The sequence below is a fragment of the Poecile atricapillus genome, chromosome 29, assembly GCF_030490865.1.
Source record: "Poecile atricapillus isolate bPoeAtr1 chromosome 29, bPoeAtr1.hap1, whole genome shotgun sequence".
NCBI classification, from domain to species: domain Eukaryota; kingdom Metazoa; phylum Chordata; class Aves; order Passeriformes; family Paridae; genus Poecile; species Poecile atricapillus.
In genome coordinates, this window is record NC_081277.1 from 4040287 (window position 1) to 4060579 (window position 20293).

At 69.4% G+C, this 20293-nt stretch overlaps 2 protein-coding genes across 2 annotated transcripts; one reads left to right on the forward strand and one right to left on the reverse strand.

Moving 5' to 3' along the window:
- Positions 1 to 1004: 1004 nt before the first annotated feature.
- Positions 1005 to 19088, reverse strand: NPC1L1 (NPC1 like intracellular cholesterol transporter 1). The gene is given in 22 exon segments (XM_058859100.1): positions 1005 to 1624; positions 2642 to 2804; positions 2987 to 3100; positions 3601 to 3683; positions 3686 to 3736; positions 3739 to 3830; positions 4691 to 4763; positions 4766 to 4840; positions 6070 to 6125; positions 6643 to 6763; positions 7271 to 7398; positions 7776 to 7966; positions 8485 to 8574; positions 9416 to 9553; positions 10257 to 10384; positions 11104 to 11218; positions 12257 to 12439; positions 13215 to 13343; positions 14149 to 14321; positions 14404 to 14504; positions 15287 to 16776; positions 18954 to 19088. Coding segments are annotated over 22 exon segments (4368 nt in total). The 5' UTR covers positions 19008 to 19088.
- A 496-nt stretch (positions 19089 to 19584) lies between these two features.
- Positions 19585 to 20019, forward strand: LOC131589528 (uncharacterized). Its single transcript, XM_058859101.1, has one exon. It carries the CDS (start codon positions 19585 to 19587, stop codon positions 20017 to 20019), a length of 435 nt encoding a protein of 144 aa, XP_058715084.1.
- Positions 20020 to 20293: the final 274 nt, after the last annotated feature.

A 20293-nucleotide genomic window follows, 5' to 3' on the forward strand; every position in this document is an offset into this window, starting at 1 on the left:
TGTGTCACCACCTGTGTGTCACCACCTGTGTGTCACCACGTTTGTGTCACCACATATGTGTCACCACCTGTGTGTCACCACATATGTGTCACCACGTGTGCCCCATGAGGCTTCCCCCCAGCGATGTCCATGTGTCCCCATGTCCCCACAGTGTCCTTGTGTCCTGTGGGGCTTTATTGATGTCCCTGTGCCCCCCTGTGGTGTCCCCAGTGTGTCCCCTCTGCCCCGTGTGTCCCTGTCCCCATGTGCCCCACGAGTCCCCACACAGCCCAGTGTGTCCCCCTGCCCGTGTGTCCCTGTCCCCACGGTGTCCTTGTGTCCTGTGGGGCTTTACTGATGTCCCCTTGTCCCCTGTGGTGTCCCCAGTGTGTCCCCCTGCCCCGTGTGTCCCCATGTCCCCATGGTGTCCTTGTGCCCTGTGGGGCTTTACTGATGTCCCTGTGCCCCCTGTGGTGTCCCCAGTGTGTCCCCTCTGCCCCGTGTGTCCCTGTCCCCACGGTGTCCTTGTGTCCTGTGGGGCTTTACTGATGTCCCCTTGTCCCCTGTGGTGTCCCCTCTGCCCCGTGTGTCCCTGTCCCCACGGTGTCCTTGTGTCCTGTGGGGCTTTATTGATGTCCCCTTGTCCCCTGTGGTGTCCCCAGTGTGTCCCCCTACCCCATGTGTCCCTGTCCCCACAGTGTCCTTGTGTCCTGTGGGGCTTTATTGATGTCCCTGTGTCCCCTGTGGTGTCCCCAGTGTGTCCCCTCTGCCCCATGTGTCCCTGTCCCCACAGTGGCCATGTCCCTGTCCCCACAGTGTCCTTGTGCCACACGTGGCCCCGTGTCCTCAGCACTCTTGTGCCCCACATCCTGTCCCCGTGTCCCCAACCCCTGTGACTTTTGGGAGCTGAGGCACAGCCCCCCTTCCTCCCGACCCATCCCAGTCCAACCAGTCCAGGATGTGACAAAACCAGTTTAAATAGAAAGGGGGGAGTGGCACAGGCAGGGAGTGGGGATCAGGGGGGGTCAGTACTCTTCGGACACCATGCCCGTGTCCATGCCCGTGTCCGTGTTTGTGTCCATGTCCGTGTTTGTGTCCGTGTTTGTGCCCATGTCCATGTTTGTGCCCATGTCCATGTCTGTGCCCGTGTCCGTGTCCCTGCCTGTGTCCGTGTCCATGTCCATGTCCGTGTCCATGTCCCTGCCTGTGTCCGTGTCCGTGTCCATGTCCATGTCTGTGTCCTTGTCTTTGTCCTTGTTTTTGCCCCTGTTCTTGTTCTTCTTGTCCTTCTTCTTGTCCTTGTCCTTGCCACCCTTGCCCTTGTCCTTGCCCATGTCCTTGCCCTTGCCACCCTTGCCAATGTCCTTGCCCATGTCCTTGTCCTTGCCACCCTTTCCCATCTCCATGTCCTTGTCCTTGTCACCCTTTCCCATCTCCATGTCCTTGTCCTTGTCCTTGCCACCCTTTCCCATCTCCATGTCCTTGTCCTTGTCACCCTTTCCCATCTCCATGTCCTTGTCCTTGCCCTTGTCACCCTTGCCCATCTCCATGTCGCTGTCCTTGAAGCAGGGGTTGCCAAGGCCCAGCCCTTTCTGCGCCGCGTCCCCCGGCGTGTCCTCGTGCAGTGGCACCCGCAGCCTGGGCCCTGTGGGGACAACGGGCACAGTGCCAGCCTGTCCCTGTCCCCAGGGCCCTGTGGGGACAATGGGCACGGTGCCAGCCTGTCCCTGTCCCCAGGGCTGAGGGGGGACAATGGGCACGGTGCCAGTGGGGACAGTGTGGAGCTGTCCCTGTCCCCAGAGGTGACACAGGGCACAGGGGTCTGTCCCTGTCCCCAGAGGTGATCCGGGGCACAGTGGGGGACAGTGTGGAGCTGTCCCTGTCCCCAGCAGTGACACGGGGCACATGTCCCTGTCCCCAGCGGTGACACGGGGCACAGTGGGGACAGTGTGGAGCTGTCCCTGTCCCCAGAGGTGGCACGGGGCACATGTCCCTGTCCCCAGAGGTGACACGGGGCACATGTCCCTGTCCCCAGAGGTGACACGGGGCACAGTGGGGACAGTGTGGAGCTGTCCCTGTCCCCAGAGGTGCCACAGGGCACATGTCCCTGTCTCCAGAGGTGACACGGGGCACATGTCCCTGTCCCCAGCGGTGACACAGGGCACAGTGGGGACAGTGTGGAGCTGTCCCTGTCCCCAGCAGTGACACGGGGCACATGTCCCTGTCCCCAGAGGTGGCACGGGGCACATGTCCCTGTCCCCAGAGGTGACACGGGGCACAGGGGGCTGTCCCCGTCCCCAGAGGTGACACGGGGCACAGTGGGGACAGTGTGGAGCTGTCCCTGTCCCCAGAGGTGACACAGGGCACAGTGGGGTCAGTGTGGAGCTGTCCCTGTCCCCAGCGGTGACACAGAGCACAGTGGGGACAGTGTGGAGCTGTCCCTGTCCCCAGCAGTGGCACGGGGCACATGTCCCTGTCCCCAGAGGTGACACAGGGCACAGGGGTCTGTCCCTGTCCCCAGAGGTGACACAGGGCACAGTGGGGACAGTGTGGAGCTGTCCCTGTCCCCAGCAGTGACACGGGGCACATGTCCCTGTCCCCAGAGGTGACACAGGGCACAGGGGTCTGTCCCTGTCCCCAGAGGTGACACGGGGCTCCGTACCGATGTAGCTGAGCAGCACGGGCAGGAAGACGAGGCCGTGCGCCAGCCCCACCAGGGTGATGATGAGGTTGAGGCGGAAGAAGAAGATCTGGATGAGCCGCGCCTTGGCGAACGCCAGCACCACCACGCCCGGCAGGTTGGTCATGGCCACCCCCGCCACCACCTGCGGGGACAGCGGCCACCGCCGGTGACATCGCGCACCGGGACGGGAGAGTCCCGTGGGTCACCCCCAGGAGGGTTTGGGGTCCCGTGGGGTCACCCCAGGAGGGTTTGGGGTCCTGCAGTGTCCTCCCCATCCCAGCAGGGTTTGGTGTCCCCCGGTGTCCCTCGGTGTCCCGTGCCCACCTTGCTGCCCATGGTGACAGTGGCCTCAGCGGCTCGTGCCACCCGCGTGGGCTGGCGGCTGCGGGCGAAGGCGCAGGTGATGTGGGACACGAACTCCACCGAGATGCCCACGGCCTGTGGGGACACCGGGCTGTCACCCCCAGAGCCACCCCCTGTGCCCCCAGAGCCACCCCCTGTGCCCCCAGAGCCATCCCCAGTGCTCCCAGAGCCACCCCCAGTGCCCCAGAGCCACCCCCAGTGTCCCCAGAGCCACCCCTGTGCCCCACGGCCCCGTGTCACCACGGGCCCCGTGCCACCCCGAATTGCCCCAGCTCCTGCTGCCGCCTCCTGTGTCCCCAGAGCCACCCCGTGTCCCACCTCAGGTGGTCCCAGTGTCACCCCACATGTCCTGTGTCCCCGTGCCACCCCATGTGCCCCATGTCCCCATGCCACCCAACGTTCTCCATGTCCCTGTGCCACCCAAATTTCCCCATGTCCCCGTGCCACCCATGTGCCCCACATCCCTGTGCCACCCCATGTCCCGTGCTACCCCACGTGCCCGTGTCCCCTCTGTCCCCTCTGTCCCCTCTGTCCCCTCTGTCCCCTCCATGCCCGTGTCCCCGCTGTGCCCGCACCGCCACCAGGTTGATGAGTGCCACGGCGTTGTAGGGCACGCCCCAGAGCGCCATGAAGCCCACGGTGTCCAGCAGCACCATGCGATGGTCAGCAGCGTGGCCAGGCTGGAGCGCAGGTCCAGCCCCAGCAGCAGAAGGACACGGCGAAGGTGGGCACCAGGCACAGTGCCAGCGTCACCAACCCCTCGTACACCACCGTCAGGTACTGCTCGTAGTACACGTATGTCACCCTGCGGGACAGCAATGCTGGCACCAAAACGGGCACCAGGCACAGTGCCAGTGTCACCAACCCTCGTACACCACTGTCAGGTACTGCTCGTAGTACACGTATGTCACCCTGTGGGGACAGCAACACTGGCACTGTGCCTGGCACCGCACCTGGCACCGGAGACACTGACATGGGCACCAGGAACCCCAAAACGGGCACCAGGGCACAGTGCCAGTGTCACCAACCCCTCGTACACCACTGTCAGGTACTGCTCGTAGTACACGTATGTCACCCTGTGGGGACAGCAATGCTTGGCACCGCAACTGGCACCAGGGACACTGAAACAGGCACCAGGGACCCCAAACTGGGCACCGGGGACCCCAAAATGGGCACTGGGTGCCCCAAAATGGGCACCGGGCACCCCGAGATGGGCACTGGGCACCCCAAAACGGGCACTGGGCACCCCGAGATGGGCACCGGGCATCCCAAAACGGGCACCGGCATCCCAAAATGGGCACCGGGCACCCCGAGATGGGCACCGGGCACCCCCAAGCAGCAGCAGGCATCCCAGTGTGGACATCCCTTAACTGGTCACCCCTGACCTGGGCACCCCTGAGTTGGGACCTCCTCTAAACCCTTCCTTGTGACCCCCAAAAAGGGCACCGGGGCACCCCAGGGTGGGCTCTCTGACCTGAGCACCCCCAACCAGGAACCCCCAAGCTGGGACCCCCCCCGATCCCAGGATGGGCACCCCTAAACTGCCCACCCCCACTGGGGCCTGACCCACTCGAGACCCCCAGGAGGGGCAGAACGGGCACGGGGAGCGGGCACCGTCACCCCCCAGCCCCCGGGGGTCCCCGCGGTGCCGGGCCCCCCACTCACGTGTAGGGGAAGACGCGGAAGGCGGGGTCGGTGCCGGGGACCCTGCGCAGGGTGCGGGTGATGCGCTCGGCCAGGCGCGGGCGGAGCGCAGCGCGGCGGTGAAATCCTGGGATGTTCGCAGCGGCCGCTGGTACGCCATGAACCGGGACGCTGCGGACGGGACACCGGGCACTCGGGGGAGCGGGAACCCGGGACAGCGGGGACTCCGGACAGCGGGGACCCGGGACAGCGGGCACTCGGGACAGCGGGGACTCGGGACAGCGGGCACTCGGGACAGCGGGGACTCGGGACAGCGGGGACTCGGGGGAGTGGGCACTCGGGGGAGCGGGGATTCAGTCACTCGGGGGAGCGGGGGACCCGGGACAGCGGGGACTCACTCGGGACAGCGGGGACTCGGGACAGCGGGGACTCGGGATAGCGGGGACCCGGGACAGCGGGGACTCGGGACAGCGGGGACCCGGACAGCGGGGACTCGGGGGAGTGGGCACTCAGTCACTCGGGACAGCGGGGACCCGGACAGCGGGGACTCGGGGGAGTGGGCACTCGGGGGAGTGGGCACTCAGTCACTCGGGACAGCGGGCACTCGGGACAGCGGGGACCCGGGACAGCGGGGACTCGGGACAGCGGGGACTCGGGGGAGTAGGCACTCAGTCACTCGGGACAGCGGGGACTCGGGGGAGCGGGGACTCGGGACAGAGGGCACTCGGGACTCGGGACAGCGGGGACTCGGGGGAGTGGGCACTCGGGGGAGTGGACACTCGGGGAGTGGACACTCGGGACACCGGGCACTCGGGACAGCGGGGGACCCGGGACAGCGGGGACTCGGGACAGCGGGGACTCACTCGGGACAGCGGGGACTCGGGACACCGGGCACTCGGGGAGCGGGGACTCGGGGGAGTGGGCACTCAGTCACTCGGGACAGCGGGGACCCGGGACAGCGGGGACTCGGGGGAGTGGGCACTCGGGGGAGCGGGGATTCAGTCACTCGGGACAGCGGGGACTCAGGACACTGGGCACTCGGGACAGCGGGGACTCGGGACAGCGGGGACTCGGGGGAGTGGGCACTCAGTCACTCGGGACAGCGGGGACTCGGGACAGCGGGCAATTGGGACAGCGGGGACTCGGGGGAGTGGGCACTCAGTCACTCGGGACACCGAGCACTCGGGGGAGCGGGCACTCGAAGGAGCGGGGACTCGGGGAGTGGGCACTCGGGATAGGGGGCACTCAGGGCAGCAGTCACTCAGGGCAGGGGTCACTCACTCGGGGCAGTGGTCACTCGGGGACAGCAGGCACCAAGGGGGACAGCAGGCACCAAGGGGGACAGCAGGCACCAAGGGGGACAGCAGGCACCCCTGTCCCCGTGTCACCCCCACACTCACCCAGGATGGTGCCGTTGGCGTCCATGCTCACGGCGGTGTCATAGGCCCCCAGGCCACTGTGGGGACACGGGGTCAGTGGGGACATGGGGACAGTCAGGGGACACGGGGACAGTCAGGGGACACGGGGTCAGTGGGGACACGGGGTCAGTCAGGGGACACGGGGTCAGTGGGGACACGGGACAGTGGGACACGGGGACAGTCAGGGGACACGGGGTCAGTGGGGACACGGGGACAGTTCAGGGGACATGGGACAGTCAGGGGACACGGGGTCAGTGGGGACACGGGGACAGTCAGGGGACACGGGGACAGTCAGGGGACACGGGGTCACGGGGGACACGGGGACACCCGGGAGGGTCAGGGGACACCCAGGGAATGCCCACGCTGGTGTTCATGTCCCTGGGTGTCACCACCCCCATGGGTGGCACTGAGCCCTGGCTGTCCCCACAGGTGGCACCTACCCCCAGGTGACCCCTTGGGTGATACAAACCCCTGGGTGTCCTCATGGTCCCACCCCCTGATGTCCCCACAGTGCCACCCCCGGTGTCCCCTTGGTGCCACCGCGGTGCCACTCACCCCTTGGCACACTGCAGGGTGGGCCGGTCCTGCAGGAACCAGGGCAGAAAGTTCTGGAACTCCTGGGCCGTGGGGCGCCGCACCTGGCCCAGGCACTTCTCACACGAGCAGTTCGGGTCACCTGTGGGCACACGGAGGGGTCAGCGTGGCCACCGGCCACCGGCCACCACGGGCACCCCATCAATGGTCACCCAAGAGGCACCCGATGGCCACTGTGGTGGACACTGAACGGATCGCAAGGACCACCACAGTGGGCACGCAATGGCCACCCAATGGCTACCATGGTGGGCACCCAACAGACACCCAATGGCCACCATGGTGGGCACCCAACAGACACCCAGTGGCCACCACGGTGAGCACCCAATAGCCACCCAATGGCCACCATGATGGGCACCCAACAGACACCCAAGGACCACCACGGTGAGCACCCAAGGGTCCCCATCAACCATCACCGAACGGATCACAAGGACCACCACGGTGGGCACACAATGGCCACCCAAGGACCACCACGGTGGGCACGCAATGGCCACCCAAGGACCACCACGGTGGGCACACAATGGCCACCCAAGGACCACCACGGTGGGCACGCAATGGCCACCACGGGTCAGCCCCCAGGCCCCGCACTCACTGCCGGTGGCCGGGCAGAACTCGCCCTGGAGCTCCTGACACTCGTAGACGCGGCAGCACGGCCCCATGGGGTTCAGCCAGTCCAGGAAATCGTCCACCCACGAGGTGGCCGGGATGGCCAGGTAGGACCTGGGGGTGGGGACACGGGGCTGGCAGGAGCTGGGCACAGCTGGCCCGTGAGCCACGAGGTGGCTGGGATGGCCAGGTAGGACCTGGGGGTGGGGACACGGGGCTGGCAGGAGCCGGGCACGGCCGGCCCATGAGCCATGAGGTGGCCGGGATGGCCAAGGAGGGGACACGGGGCTGGCAGGAGCCGGGCACAGCTGGCCCGTGAGCCACGAGGTGGCCGGGGTGGCCAAGGAGGGGACACGGGGCTGGCAGGAGCCGGGCACAGCTGGCCCGTGAGCCACAAGGTGGCCGGGGTGGCCAGGTAGGACCTGGGGGTGGGGACACGGGGCTGGCAGGAGCCGGGCACGGCCGGCCCCCGGGCCCCGGTGGTCACTCACACGTTGGGGAAGCGCGTGGCCATCTGGATGGTCTGGGTGAGCGAGTCGTCGTCGCAGCCGGCGCTGGAGCAGATGGCGTTGGTGCCGTTGGGGGAGGAGAAGTCGAAGCCACCGGTGGTGACAAAGTAGGTGGGGACACCCACGGACAGGTACTGGTTGAGGTCCGAGAAGTACGGGAGCAGGTACGAGTCCTGGGGACGGCCACGCCACAGGGCTGGCACCCGCGGGGTGGCACTGGCAGGGGTCACAGCACCCCCACGTGTCCCCATATGGGGACATGTCACACCCATGTGTCCCCATATGGGGACATGTCACCCCCATGTGTCCCTAAATAGGGACATGTCACCCCCATGTGTCCCCAAACAGGGACATGTCACCCCTTTGTGTCCCCATATGGGGACATGTCACCCCCATGTGTCCCCATGTCACCCCCATGTGTCCCCATATGGGGACATGTCACCCCCATGTGTCCCCAAAAAGGGACATGTCACCCCCATTTGTCCCCAAATAGGGCTGTGTCACACCCATGTGTCCCCATACAGGGCCCCCAGGTGTCCCCAAGCCCCCCCAGGTGTCCCCAAGCCCCCCGAGGTGTCCCCAAGCCCCCCAGATGATGTCCCCAAGCCCCCCGAGGTGTCCCCAAGCCCCCCAGATGATGTCCCCAAGCCCCCCAGATGATGTCCCCAAGCCCCCCAGCCGATGTCCCCACCTCGGGCAGGGCCAGCTCCTGGTCCAGCCCCACGGACACCTGGAAGAGCAGGAAGAGCCCGGCGCAGGCCAGGAACAGGAACAGCAGCACCTGGTGCGGGGGGCTGTGCTCAGGGACCCCCAGATCCCCCCACGGCCCCCCGGGACCCCCCAGATCCCCCCACAGCCCCCCGGGACACCCCGGGACCCCCCAGATCCCCCCACAGCCCCCCAGAACCCCCCGGGTGTCCCCGGGACCCCCCCACAGCCCCCCGGGACCCCCCGGGAACCCCAGATCCCCCCACAGCCTCCCGGGACCCCCCAGATCCCCCCACGGCCCCCCGGGACCCCCCGGGACCCCCCAGATCCCCTCACGGCCCCCCGGAACCCCCCGAGTGTCCCCGGGACCCCCCACAGCCCCTCGGGACCCCCCGAGTGTCCCCGGGACCCCCCACGGCCCCCCGGGACCCCCCAGATCCCCCCAGACACCCCCACCCCTCACACCCCTCTGTCCCCCAACCCCTGCTGACCCCACACCCCCCATTCCCCCATAACCTTGTGCCCCCCGTGCCCCCCATTGTCCCCCCAGTGCCCCCCATTGTCCCCCCATTGTCCCCAATGCTGCCCCACATTCCTGTGACCCCCAGTGCCCCCCATTGTCCCCCAGTGCCCCCCATTGTCCCCCCAGTGCCTCCCAAATGTCCCCCAATGCCCCCCATGTCCCCCGTGCCCCTCCAATGTCCCCCGTGCACCCCAAATGTCCCCCATTGTCCCCCCAATGTCCCCCAATGCCCCCCGTGCCCCCCAATCCCCCGCCTGTCCCCCGTGCCCCCCAATGCCCCCCAATGCCCCCCAATGTCCCCCGTGCCCCTCCAATGCCCCCCAATGTCCCCCAATGCCCCCCGTGCCCCCAGTGCCCCCCAATGCCCCCCGTGCCCCCCATGCCCCCTCACCACGGCGGGCCGCACGATGGGGTGCAGCAGGGTGGGGCTGTAGTAGCGCTGGAGGAGGGGGCGCAGCAGCCGCGCCCCCTCCCCGGGCGGGCCCCCCTTGCCCGTCCCGCAGCAGCAGCAGAGGTCAAAGCGCCCGGCCTGGGGGCACAGCGGGGGCTGGCACCGACCCCACGGGGGTCCCCTGCCCACCCCGGGCACAGCCTGGGGGTCCCCACACCCCCCCGGGGGTCCCCACACTCCCCCGGGGGGTGCTGAAACCCACCCTGGGGGTCCTGACACCCACCCTGGGGGTCCTGACACCCATCTGGGGGTGCTGAAACCCACCCTGGGGGTCCTGAAACCCACCCTGGGGTTCCCACACTCACCTGGGGGTCCCCACACCCACCTGGGGGTCCTGACACCTCCCTGGGGGTCCTGACACCCACCTGGGGTCCCCACACCCACCCTGGGGTCCCCACACCCACCTGGGGACCCCACACCCACCCTGGGGTCCCCACACCCACCTGGGGACCCCACACCCACCCTGGAAGTCCTGACATCCCCCTGGGGGCCCCCACACCCACCTGGGGTCCTGACATCCACCTTGGGGGTCCTGACACCTACCCTGGGGGTCCTGACACCCACCCTGGGGTCCCCACACCCACCTGGGGACCCCACACCCACCCTGGGGGTCCTGAAACCCACCCTGGGGGTTCTCACACCCCCCCGGGGGTCCCCACACCCACCTGGGGGTCCCCACACCCACCTGGGGGTCCTGACACCCACCCTGAGGACCCCACACCCCCCCCGGGCCTGCCCCCGCACCCCCCTCCCCTGGCCCCGCGGTGTCCCCCGGTGTCACCTCCTGTCGCCGCCTGTCCAGCGCCACCAGCGCCACGAACCCCGACATCTGCAGCAGGAAATCGAAGGCGATGGCGAGCGCGGCCGTCAGGGCGAAGGTGCGAACGGCGGGCATGGACGAGAGGGCACCTGCGGGACCCCCGGTCACCCCCCGGGTCACCCGCGGAAACCCCCGGGTCACCCCCCGGGTCACCCCCGGGTCACCCGCGGAAACCGCCGGTCACCCCCCGGGTCACCCCCTGTCACCTCCTGTCATCCCCGGGTCACCCGCGGAAACCCCCTGTCACCTTCTGCCATCCCCGGGTCACCCCCGGGTCACCCTCTGCCACCCCCGGGTCACCCCCGGGTCACCCCCTGTCACCTCCTGTCATCCCCGGGTCACCCACCGGGACACCCTCTGCCACCCCCGGGTCACCTTCTGTCACCCCCGGGTCACCCCCGGGGTCACCGGACACCCGCGGAAACCCCCGGGTCACCCCCGGGTCACCCTCTGCCACCCCCGGGTCACCCACCGGACACCCCCCGGGTCACCGGGACCCCACGCCAGCCCACCCTCACCTCCCCACCCCCATCCCCTGACCCGTCCCCCCTGTGTCCCCCGCGCCCCCCCGGTGTCCCCGGTGTCCCCGCTGTCCCCGGTGTCCCCGCTGTCCCCGCTGTCCCCCCGGTGTCCCCGATGTCCCCGCTCCCCGCGATGTCCCCGGTGTCCCCCGGTGTCCCCGGTGTCCCCGCTCCCCCCGCTCCCCCCGGTGTCCCCGCTGTCCCCGCTGTCCCCGCTCCCCCCGGTGTCCCCGCTGTCCCCCCGCTGTCCCCGGTCCCCCCGGTGTCCCCGGTGTCCCCGCACGCACCGAGGAGGAAGCAGACGCTCTCGGAGAGGCTGCAGAGCAGCATGCTGGGGGCCACCTGTGCCAGCACCCGCCCCAGCTGCTGCTCCCGCGTCTCGCCCGGCTCCCGCTGCGACTGCTGCTGCCCGGGGGGGGACAGGGCCAGCCCGGGGTCACCCCAGCTCCGGGGGACACCCCCAGCTCGGGGGGACACCCTGGGACACCCCAGCTCCGGGGACACCCCCAGCTCGGGGGGACACTCCCAGCTCCGGGGGACACCCCCAGCTCCGGGGTCATCCCCAGCTCCGGGGGTCACCCCCAACTCCCGGGGACACCCCCAGCTCGGGGGGACACCCTGAGACACCCCCAGCTCCGGGGTCACCCCAGCTCCGGGGGACACCCCCAGCTCGGGGGGACACCCCCAGCTCCGGGGACACCCCAGCTCGGGGGGACACCCCCAGCTCCGGGGGACACCCTGGGACACCCCAGCTCCGGGGACACCCCCAGCTCCGGGGTCACCCCAGCTCCTGGGGACACCCAGGACCACCCCCAGCTCCGGGGGACACCCCCAGCTCCGGGGGACACCCCCAGCTCCGGGGGACACCCTGGACCCCCCCCAGCTCCGGGGGTCACCCCCAACTCCCGGGGACACCCCCAGCTCCGGGGCCACCCCAGCTCCGGGTGACACCCGGGGACACCCCCAGCTCCGGGGTCATCCCCAGCTCCGGGGGACACCCCCAACTCCCGGGGTCACTCCCAGCTCTCGGGGACACCCCCAGCCCCGGGGACACCCCCAGGAACCCCTGCCCAGTGCCCCACGGGCACCCCCCGCCCACCCGAGGGTGCCCACCTGCCCCACGGGGACACATTCCCCATGGGGACACCTGTCCTCAAAGTGTCCCCAAGCCCTGAGTGTCCCCTTCTGCCCCACGGGGATCCCCGCTGCCCTCAGGTGTCCCCCTCCATGGGGATTCCTGTCCCCAAAGTGTCCCCAAAGGGTCCTCAAAGTGTCCCCAGAGGTGTCCCCGTGCCCCATGGAGACCCCCGACCCCAAAGACCCCCATGCCCACAGGGTCCCTGTCCCCAGAGGTGTCCCCAAAGTGTCCCCAGAGGTGTCCCCAAGCCCCGAGGAGCCCCCCGAGCCCCCCGCGCCCCCAAACCCCGCTGTCCGCCGCACCTGCAGCTCCTGCACGAAGATGAAGATGTTGTCGGCGCCCACGGCCAGCACGAGGAAGGGCACGACCTCGAGGATGATGAGGGACGAGGGCAGCCCCAGCAGCGACAGCAGCCCCATGGAGGCCAGCACGGCCCCCAGCACCACGGCGATGCCACCGAGCGCCAGCGTCACCTTCGACTCCACCTGCGGCACCCCCACATCAGCACCCCGGGCCCCCCCGGCCGCTGCCACCACCCCGAACCCCCCGGGGCTCCCCGGGACCCTCCACGGAACCGCCCAGGGCACCCCCAAACCGACCCCCGAACCCCCCCGGGGCTCCCCGGGACCCTCAGCCACACCCGGACCCCCCCAGACCGACCCCCGAACCCCCCCGGGGCTCCCCGGGACCCTCAGCCACACCCGGACCCCCCCAGACCGACCCCCGAACCCCCCGGGGCTCCCCGGGACCCTCCCCCGAACCGCCCAGGGCACCCCCAAACCGACCCCCGATCCCCCCCAAACCACCTCCAAACCCTCCCAGGGTTCACCAGGACCTTCCATCACCCCCGAACCCCCCAAACCGACCCCGAACCCCCCCGGGGCTCCTCGTGACCCTCCGCCACCCCCAAACCCCCTCGGGCCCCCCAAATCGACCCCCGAAGCCCCCGGGGTGCACCAGGACCCTCAGCCACCCCCGGACACCCTCGGGGCCCCCCAAATCCGCCGCCCCGGGGCTCACCAGGACCCTCAGCCAACCCCGAACCCCCCAAATCCGCTCCCCCGGACCCCCGGGGCTCACCAGGACCCTCCACCACCCCCGGACCCCCCAAATCCGCTCCCCCGGACCCCCGGGGCTCACCAGGACCCTCCACCACCCCCGGACCCCCCAAATCCGCTCCCCCGGACCCCCGGGGCTCACCAGGACCCTCCACCACCCCCGGACCCCCCAAATCCGCTCCCCCGGACCCCCGGGGCTCACCAGGACCCTCCGCCAGGCCGTGTACTCGCCCAGGGCCAGCGCGATGTAGACGAAGACCAGCAGGTAACTGGTGGCGAACACCGGGATGTCCTCCCCGCTCGTGCGGTTGATCTCGTCCTCCAGAGAGCGCTGAGGGGACAGCGACAGCGACAGCGACAGCTGAGGGGGCACAGGGACCGGGGGACACCAGGAGCACGGGGACATGGGGACATTGGGGGACACGGGGACATGGAGAGGACACGGGGACATGGAGAGGACACGGGGACATGGAGAGGACACGGGGACATGGAGGGGACAGGGACACCAGGAGCACGGGGACATGGGGACATTGGGGGACACGGGGACATTGGGGGACACGCGGACATGGAGAGGACACGGGGACATGGAGGGGACAGGGACACCAGGGACACGGGGACACTGGGGGACAGGGACATGGAGGGAACACGGGGAACACCGGGGACATGGAGGGGACACGGGGACATGGAGGGGACACGGGGACATGGAGGGCACGGAAGGGACACGGGGACATTGGGGGACAGGGGGACACGAAGGGGACATAGGGACCTGGAGGGGACACGGTGGCACCAGGGACAAGGGGACACGGGGACACGGGGACATGGAGGGGACACGGAGGCACGGAAGGGACACGGGTGGCACGGAGGGCACAGAGGGGACACTGAGGGGACACGGGGGCACGGAGGGCACAGAGGGGACACTGAGGGGACACGGGGGCACGGAGGGCACAGAGGGGACACTGAGGGGACACGGGGGCACGGAAGGCACACGGGGGCACGGAGGGCACAGAGGGGACACTGAGGGGACACGGGTGGCACGGAGGGCACAGAGGGCACACTGAGGGGACACGGGGGCACGGAAGGCACACGGAGGGCACAGAGGGCACACTGAGGGGACACAGGTGACAGCAGGGACACACCTCGGCCATGAAGGTGACCGAGAGGTTGTGGCGGTGCTGGCGCTGGAAGTCGCGCACCACCTGCAGGAAGCGGCGCTCCCAGCTCAGCGCCCACTCGAGGCGCGGGTCCCCCCGCGGGAAGTTGTTCAGCGAGTAGGTGACAATCAGAGCCTCGGCCTCCGTGTACTCCGACTCTGCGGGGACACTCGGGTCACGGCGCGGGGACACGGCGGGGACACGGCGGGGACCCCCGGGCCAGCCCCGAGCCCCCCGTACCGCGGTAGCCGCCCAGGGCGATGTAGGGGAACACGGGCCCGCCGTACTCGGCCATGCAGCTCAGCTCCAGCGCCGTGATGTCCTTGAACGAGAGCGGGGAGCTGGTGGCGACAGGGCCGGGGGCGTCAGCGGGGGCTGTGCCCGCCCGGCCCCCCGCCCGGAACGGGGGACACCCCAGAGCCACAGCCCCACGGTGATGGGGACAGGAGACACCCCAGAGTCACAGCCCCATGGTGACAGGAGACACCCCAGAGCCACAGCCCCATGGTGATGGGGACACGGGGGACACCCCAGAGCCACAGCCCCACGGTGATGGGGACAGGAGACACCCCAGACCCACAGCCCCACGGTGATGGGGACACGCGGGGGACACCCCAGAGTCACAGCCTGGCACCCCATGGGGACAGGAGACACCCCAGAGCCACAGCCCCATGGTGATGGGGACACACGGGGGACACCCCAGAGTCACAGCCTGGCACCCCATGGGGACAGGAGACACCCCAGAGCCACAGCCCCATGGTGACAGGGGACACGGGGGACACCCCAGAGCCACAGCCCCACGGTGATGGGGACACGGGGGGGACACCCCAGAGTCACAGCCCCACGGTGACAGGGGACACCCCAGAGTCACAGCCCCATGGTGATGGGGACACGGGGGGGACACCCCAGAGCCCCAGCCTGGCACCCCATGGTGACAGGGGACACCCCAGCCCCACAGTGATGGGGACACACGAGTGACACCCCAGCCCCACAGTGATGGGGACACACGGGTGACACCCCAGCCCCACGGTGTTGGGGACACACGGGTGACACCCGAGCCCCACAACCGCGCTCCCCCCGTCCCCGGCGGATCCCCCCGCGCCCCCCGCGGCCCCGCACGCACTTGGCGCAGTAGATGAGGTGATCGTGCCAGTCCACCGTGCCCTGCTCCTTGCCGTTCTCCTCGCGGGCGGTGAGCTCCAGGCGGCTGCGGTTGTTCTGGAAGTACTGCGTGACGCTGGACACGGCGCAGTCCCCCACGCGGGGCGCTCCGGGGTTCAGCGGCGCGTAGCACACATCCCGCAGGCTCACGTTCCTGCCCGAGCCCGCTGCCCACGCCGTGGTGGCCGCCAGCGTCTCCTGCAGCTCCAGCAGCGCCCGCAGCACCTCCTCGGCCAGGACCCCGCTGAAATTCTTGGATCCGAACAGCACCGAGTCGTAGGTGAGGCCGGGGCGCCCCGGCGCCGTCACGATCACCTGGTTGGTGCGCAGGAAGGGCCCGAAGTGGCGGTCGTGGAACTCCTTCTCTTGCCGGGCGCGGCTCTCCGGCGCCGACCACAGCTCCACGGGGTCCGTGGTGAGCCGCAGGGTCACCAGCCCGGCCGAGAGCCCTCCGGCCACCGCCACGGCCAGGGCCAGCACCAGCCCGGGCCGCGAGGCCACGGCGGTGCCCCAGCGGCGGAACGCGCCCTCCAGGGCTCGCTGCCAGCCGCCCCCCGCCCGCCGCTTGGGCGCCGGTTCTGCCGCGCCCCGGAGGCACAGCGCGGCCGCCAGGAAGGCCAGGGCGAGCAGCGCGAAGAGCAGGAGGCAGATGAAGAGCACCCCATCCATCCGGCCCACGCGGAACGGCGGCGGCTCCTCGGGCAGCACCACGGGCGGACACGCCAGGGCGCAGTCCTGGCACGAACACGGCTCCTGCCCGGCGCCCGGAGCTTGGTCGCAGCTCCAGGCGGGCGCGTCCAGCGGAACGATGCCCTGGCCGGGCTCGGAGCCCTCGGGCAGCAGGACGAACTCGATCTGCAGCGGCGCCAGCCCGTTGCTCTTGTCACCCTGGAAGTCCAACCAGCGCTGCGCCGTGCACAGCTCCGCGCCGTAGCGGCCGCACATGGTGGCGATGGCGAAGCCGCCGGTGGCCGGCAGCCGCACGCCCTGGCACGAAGCGAAGGCGGCCTCGGCGTAGCGGCGGCGGTAGAAAACCCGGTACTCCAGCACGGCCAGGGAACCGGGCACCGCGGGGTACTCGGCCACGCGGGTGATGTTGGTGAACACGCTCTGGTCCGGGCTGCAGATGTTGCGGCAGTAGAGGTTGGCGAAGTTGCGGGCGCACGCCGGACACCGCGCCAGGACCGTGCCGGACACTCCCACGCTGAGGCTGAGCGCGCTGAGCTGGCTGTAGCTGCAGCACACGCGCGTGGTGCCATTGTCGCGGACCAGCTCGGGACACACCGAGCGCAGCAGCGACAGAAGCCGCCCCGAGGCCACCCGGGCCGGGCTGTTGGACACGCAGGGAACCTTGGAGGGCAGCAGGGACACGTTCACCTCCGGGTTCCGGCCGCACTCGCCGTAAAAGGCGCAGAAACCCGGCTGGTGAATGGGGGTGAGCGACGGAGAGACCTGCGGGGACAGGGACAGGGATGGGGACAGGGACAGGGACACAGGGACAGCGATGGGGACACAGGGACAGGGACACAGGGACAGCGATGGGACAGGGATGGGGACAGCGATGGGACAGGGATGGGGACAGGGACAGCGATGGGACAGGGACAGGGACAGCGATGGGGACAGGAATGGGGACACAGGGACAGGGACACAGGGACAGGGATGGGGACACAGGGACAGGGACAGCGATGGGGACAGCGATGGGACACAGGGACAGGGATGGGGACAGGGATGGGGACACAGGGACAGCGATGGGACAGAGGGACAGCGATGGGACAGGGATGGGGACACAGGGACGGGGACAGGGACAAGGGATGGGGACAGGGACAGCGATGGGGACAGGGACAGCAATGGGACACAGGGACAGGGGACAGGGATGGGGACAGGGACAGGGATGGGGACAGGGACAGGGATGGGGACAGGGACAGGGATGGGGACAGGGACAGGGATGGGACACAGGGACAGGGGACAGGGGACAGGGATGGGGACAGGGACAGGGATGGGTTGGTGGCACCTTGAGGGGACAAGGGGAACCTGGTGGGCACTGCCGAGGTGTCCCCACAGCTCTGCCGCCATCAGTTCCTCCAAATGCCACCCAAATGTCACCCAAATGCCACCCAAATGTCACCCGAAGGGCACCACAGCAGTGTCCCCCCTGCTCTGTCACCCTCTGTCCCTCCAAATGTCACCCAAAGGGGGCCACAAGGAGTCCCTGGTTCTGCCACACCCAGTGGCCCAAAACATCACCCAGATGTCACCCAGATGTCACCCAAATGTCACCCAAATGTCACCCGAAGGGCACCGCAGCAGTGTCCCCCCTGCTCTGTCACCCTCTGTCCCTCCAAATGTCACCCAAATGTCACCCAAATGTCACCCAAAGGGGGCCACAAGGAGTCCCTGGTTCTGCCACACCCAGTGGCCCAAAACATCACCCAGATGTCACCCAGATGTCACCCAGATGTCACCACGAGGGTGTCCCCTCCTCTCAGGGGGTTCTGCCACTCTCAGTCCCCCAAATGTCACCCTGATGTCACCCTGGTGTCACCCTGATGTCACCCTGATGTCACGCTGATGTCACCCAGGTGTCACCCTGATGTCACCCCGGTGTCACCACAAGGAGCGGCTCGGCCACTCCCAGCTCCTCTGAACGGCGCCCAAAGGGCAGCTCCAGGGTGTCCCCAGCGCTGCCACCTCTCAATGTCACCCAAATGTCACCCGGTGGGTGCCACAGCGCTGTCCCCTGCTCCTGCCACCCCCAAACCTCCCAAGTGCCACCCAAATGTCACCAAGGCTCCCACTGCCGCCACCCCCAGTGTCACCCGGCTGTCCCCCTGTCCCCTGCGTCCTTCCAGTGCCACCGCGGTGTCCCCTGTCCCCGCCAGTGCCACCCTCCGTGTCCCCTGTCCCCTCCAGTGCCACCCGTGGTGTCCCCCGTGTCCTTTCCAGTGCCACCCATGGTGTCCCCTGTCCCTCCAGTGCCACCGCGGTGTCCCCTGTCCCCTCCAGTGCCACCCACGCTCTCCCCTGTCCCTCCCAGTGCCACCGCGGTGTCCCCCCTGTCCCCTCCAGTGCCACCCGCGGTGTCCCCTGTCCCCTCCCAGTGCCACCCACGCTCTCCCCTGTCCCTCCCAGTGCCACCGCGGTGTCCCCCCTGTCCCCTCCAGTGCCACCCGCGGTGTCCCCTGTCCCCTCCCAGTGCCACCGCGGTGTCCCCCGTGTCCCTCCCAGTGCCACCGCGGTGTCCCCTGTCCCCTCCAGTGCCACCCGTGGTGTCCCCCGTGTCCTTTCCAGTGCCACCCATGGTGTCCCCTGTCTCTCCCAGTGCCACCGCGGTGTCCCCCCTGTCCCCTCCAGTGCCACCGCGGTGTCCCCCGTGTCCTCTCCAGTGCCACCCACGCTCTCCCCTGTCCCTCCAGTGCCACCCGCGGTGTCCCCTGTCCCCTCCCAGTGCCACCCACGCTCTCCCCTGTCCCCTCCAGTGCCACCCGCGGTGTCCCCTGTCCCCTCCAGTGCCACCCACGCTCTCCCCTGTCCCCTCCAGTGCCACCCATGGTGTCCCCTGTCCCCTCCAGTGCCACCGCGGTGTCCCCCGTGTCCCTCCCAGTGCCACCGCGGTGTCGCGTGTCCCCTACCAGCGCCAGGAGCGCGGCCAGCAGCGCTGCGGGCAGTGCCAGGGTGGCGGCCATGCTGTCGGGGATGTCCCCAAGTGCCACCCGCGCCTTTAAAGCCCCCCCGCCCCCGCGCTGGCCCGATGGCCCCGGGGCCAATCAGCCCGGCCCGGATCGATCATTAACCGGAGCCTTCGATCCCGATCGATCGATCCGGGCGGGGCCAGCGCGGCCCCGCCCCCGGCGGGGACAAAATGCGACAATTCGGGAGCCGAGGGTGGCAGTGCCACCAAGGGCCACCCGTGGGCACCGCTCTGGGGACAGCGGGGGTGGCACAGGGTGGCGGCGGGATGTCACCCGCCTGTGCCGGTGCCACATCCCCGGTGTCCCCGGTGTCCCCGGTGTCCCACAGGTGTTCCCCAGGTGTCCCCGGTGTCCCCCAGGTGTCCCCCAGGCCGTGGGGAGGGACCCTGCGGGGACAGGGCCACCCCGCTGGTGACAGGGTCAGGCTGGTGCCACCCCCGTGCGACACTGCCATCCCCATGTGGCAGTGCCACCCCCGTGCCACCCCGTGTGACAGTGTGACAGTGCCACCCGGCGCCACCCGGTGCCCTCTGTCCCTGTGCCGGGCGGGTTCAGGCCCTCGGGATCCTCGATGTCGCCGGGCAATGCCACCCTCGATGTCACCGCTCAGTGCCACCCCCGCCCTCGATGTCATCGATCAGTGCCATCCCCACCCCTGATGTCGCCGGGCAGTGCCATCCCCACTCCCGATGTCGCCGGGCAGTGCCACCCCCGCCTTCGATGTCACCGCTCAGTGCCACCCTCGATGTCGCCGCTCAGTGCCACCCCCACCCCCGATGTCGCCGAGGCAGTGCCACCCTCGATGTCGCCGCTCAGTGCCACCCCCACTCCCCTGTCACCGCTCAGTGCCACCCCCGGTCCCGGTGCCACCCCCGCCGCCCGGGTCCCCGCAGTGTCCCCGCTCGGTGCCACCCCCGATGCCACCCCCGGGTGTCCTTGTCCCTCTGTTTATGGCCCCGGTGGCCTTGGGGACGCTATCGGGGGACAGATAACGGGGGACAGATAACGGGGGGGTCCCGCCCTGCCACCTTTGCCCAGCCTGTCCCCAACCTGTCCCCAGAGTGTCCCCAAGGTGCCACCAACCTGTCCCCAAGGTGTCTCCAAGGTGTCACCAGCCTGTCCCCAACCTGTCCCCAAGGTGTCCCCAACCTGTCCCCAGGGTGTCCCCAGCCCCTGCCCGGCCCTGTCCCCAGCCCAGGGGACACCAGGGGACACCAGAGCGGCTCCTTGGCACCTTTATTTGTCACCAGCTCCTCGGGGGGAGGACACAGGGTGGCCCT

Excerpts from the sequence above, each read along its gene's own strand:
- LOC131589528 (XM_058859101.1), top strand. The coding sequence starts at position 19,585 with ATGTCGCCGGGCAATGCCACCCTCGATGTCACCGCTCAGTGCCACCCC.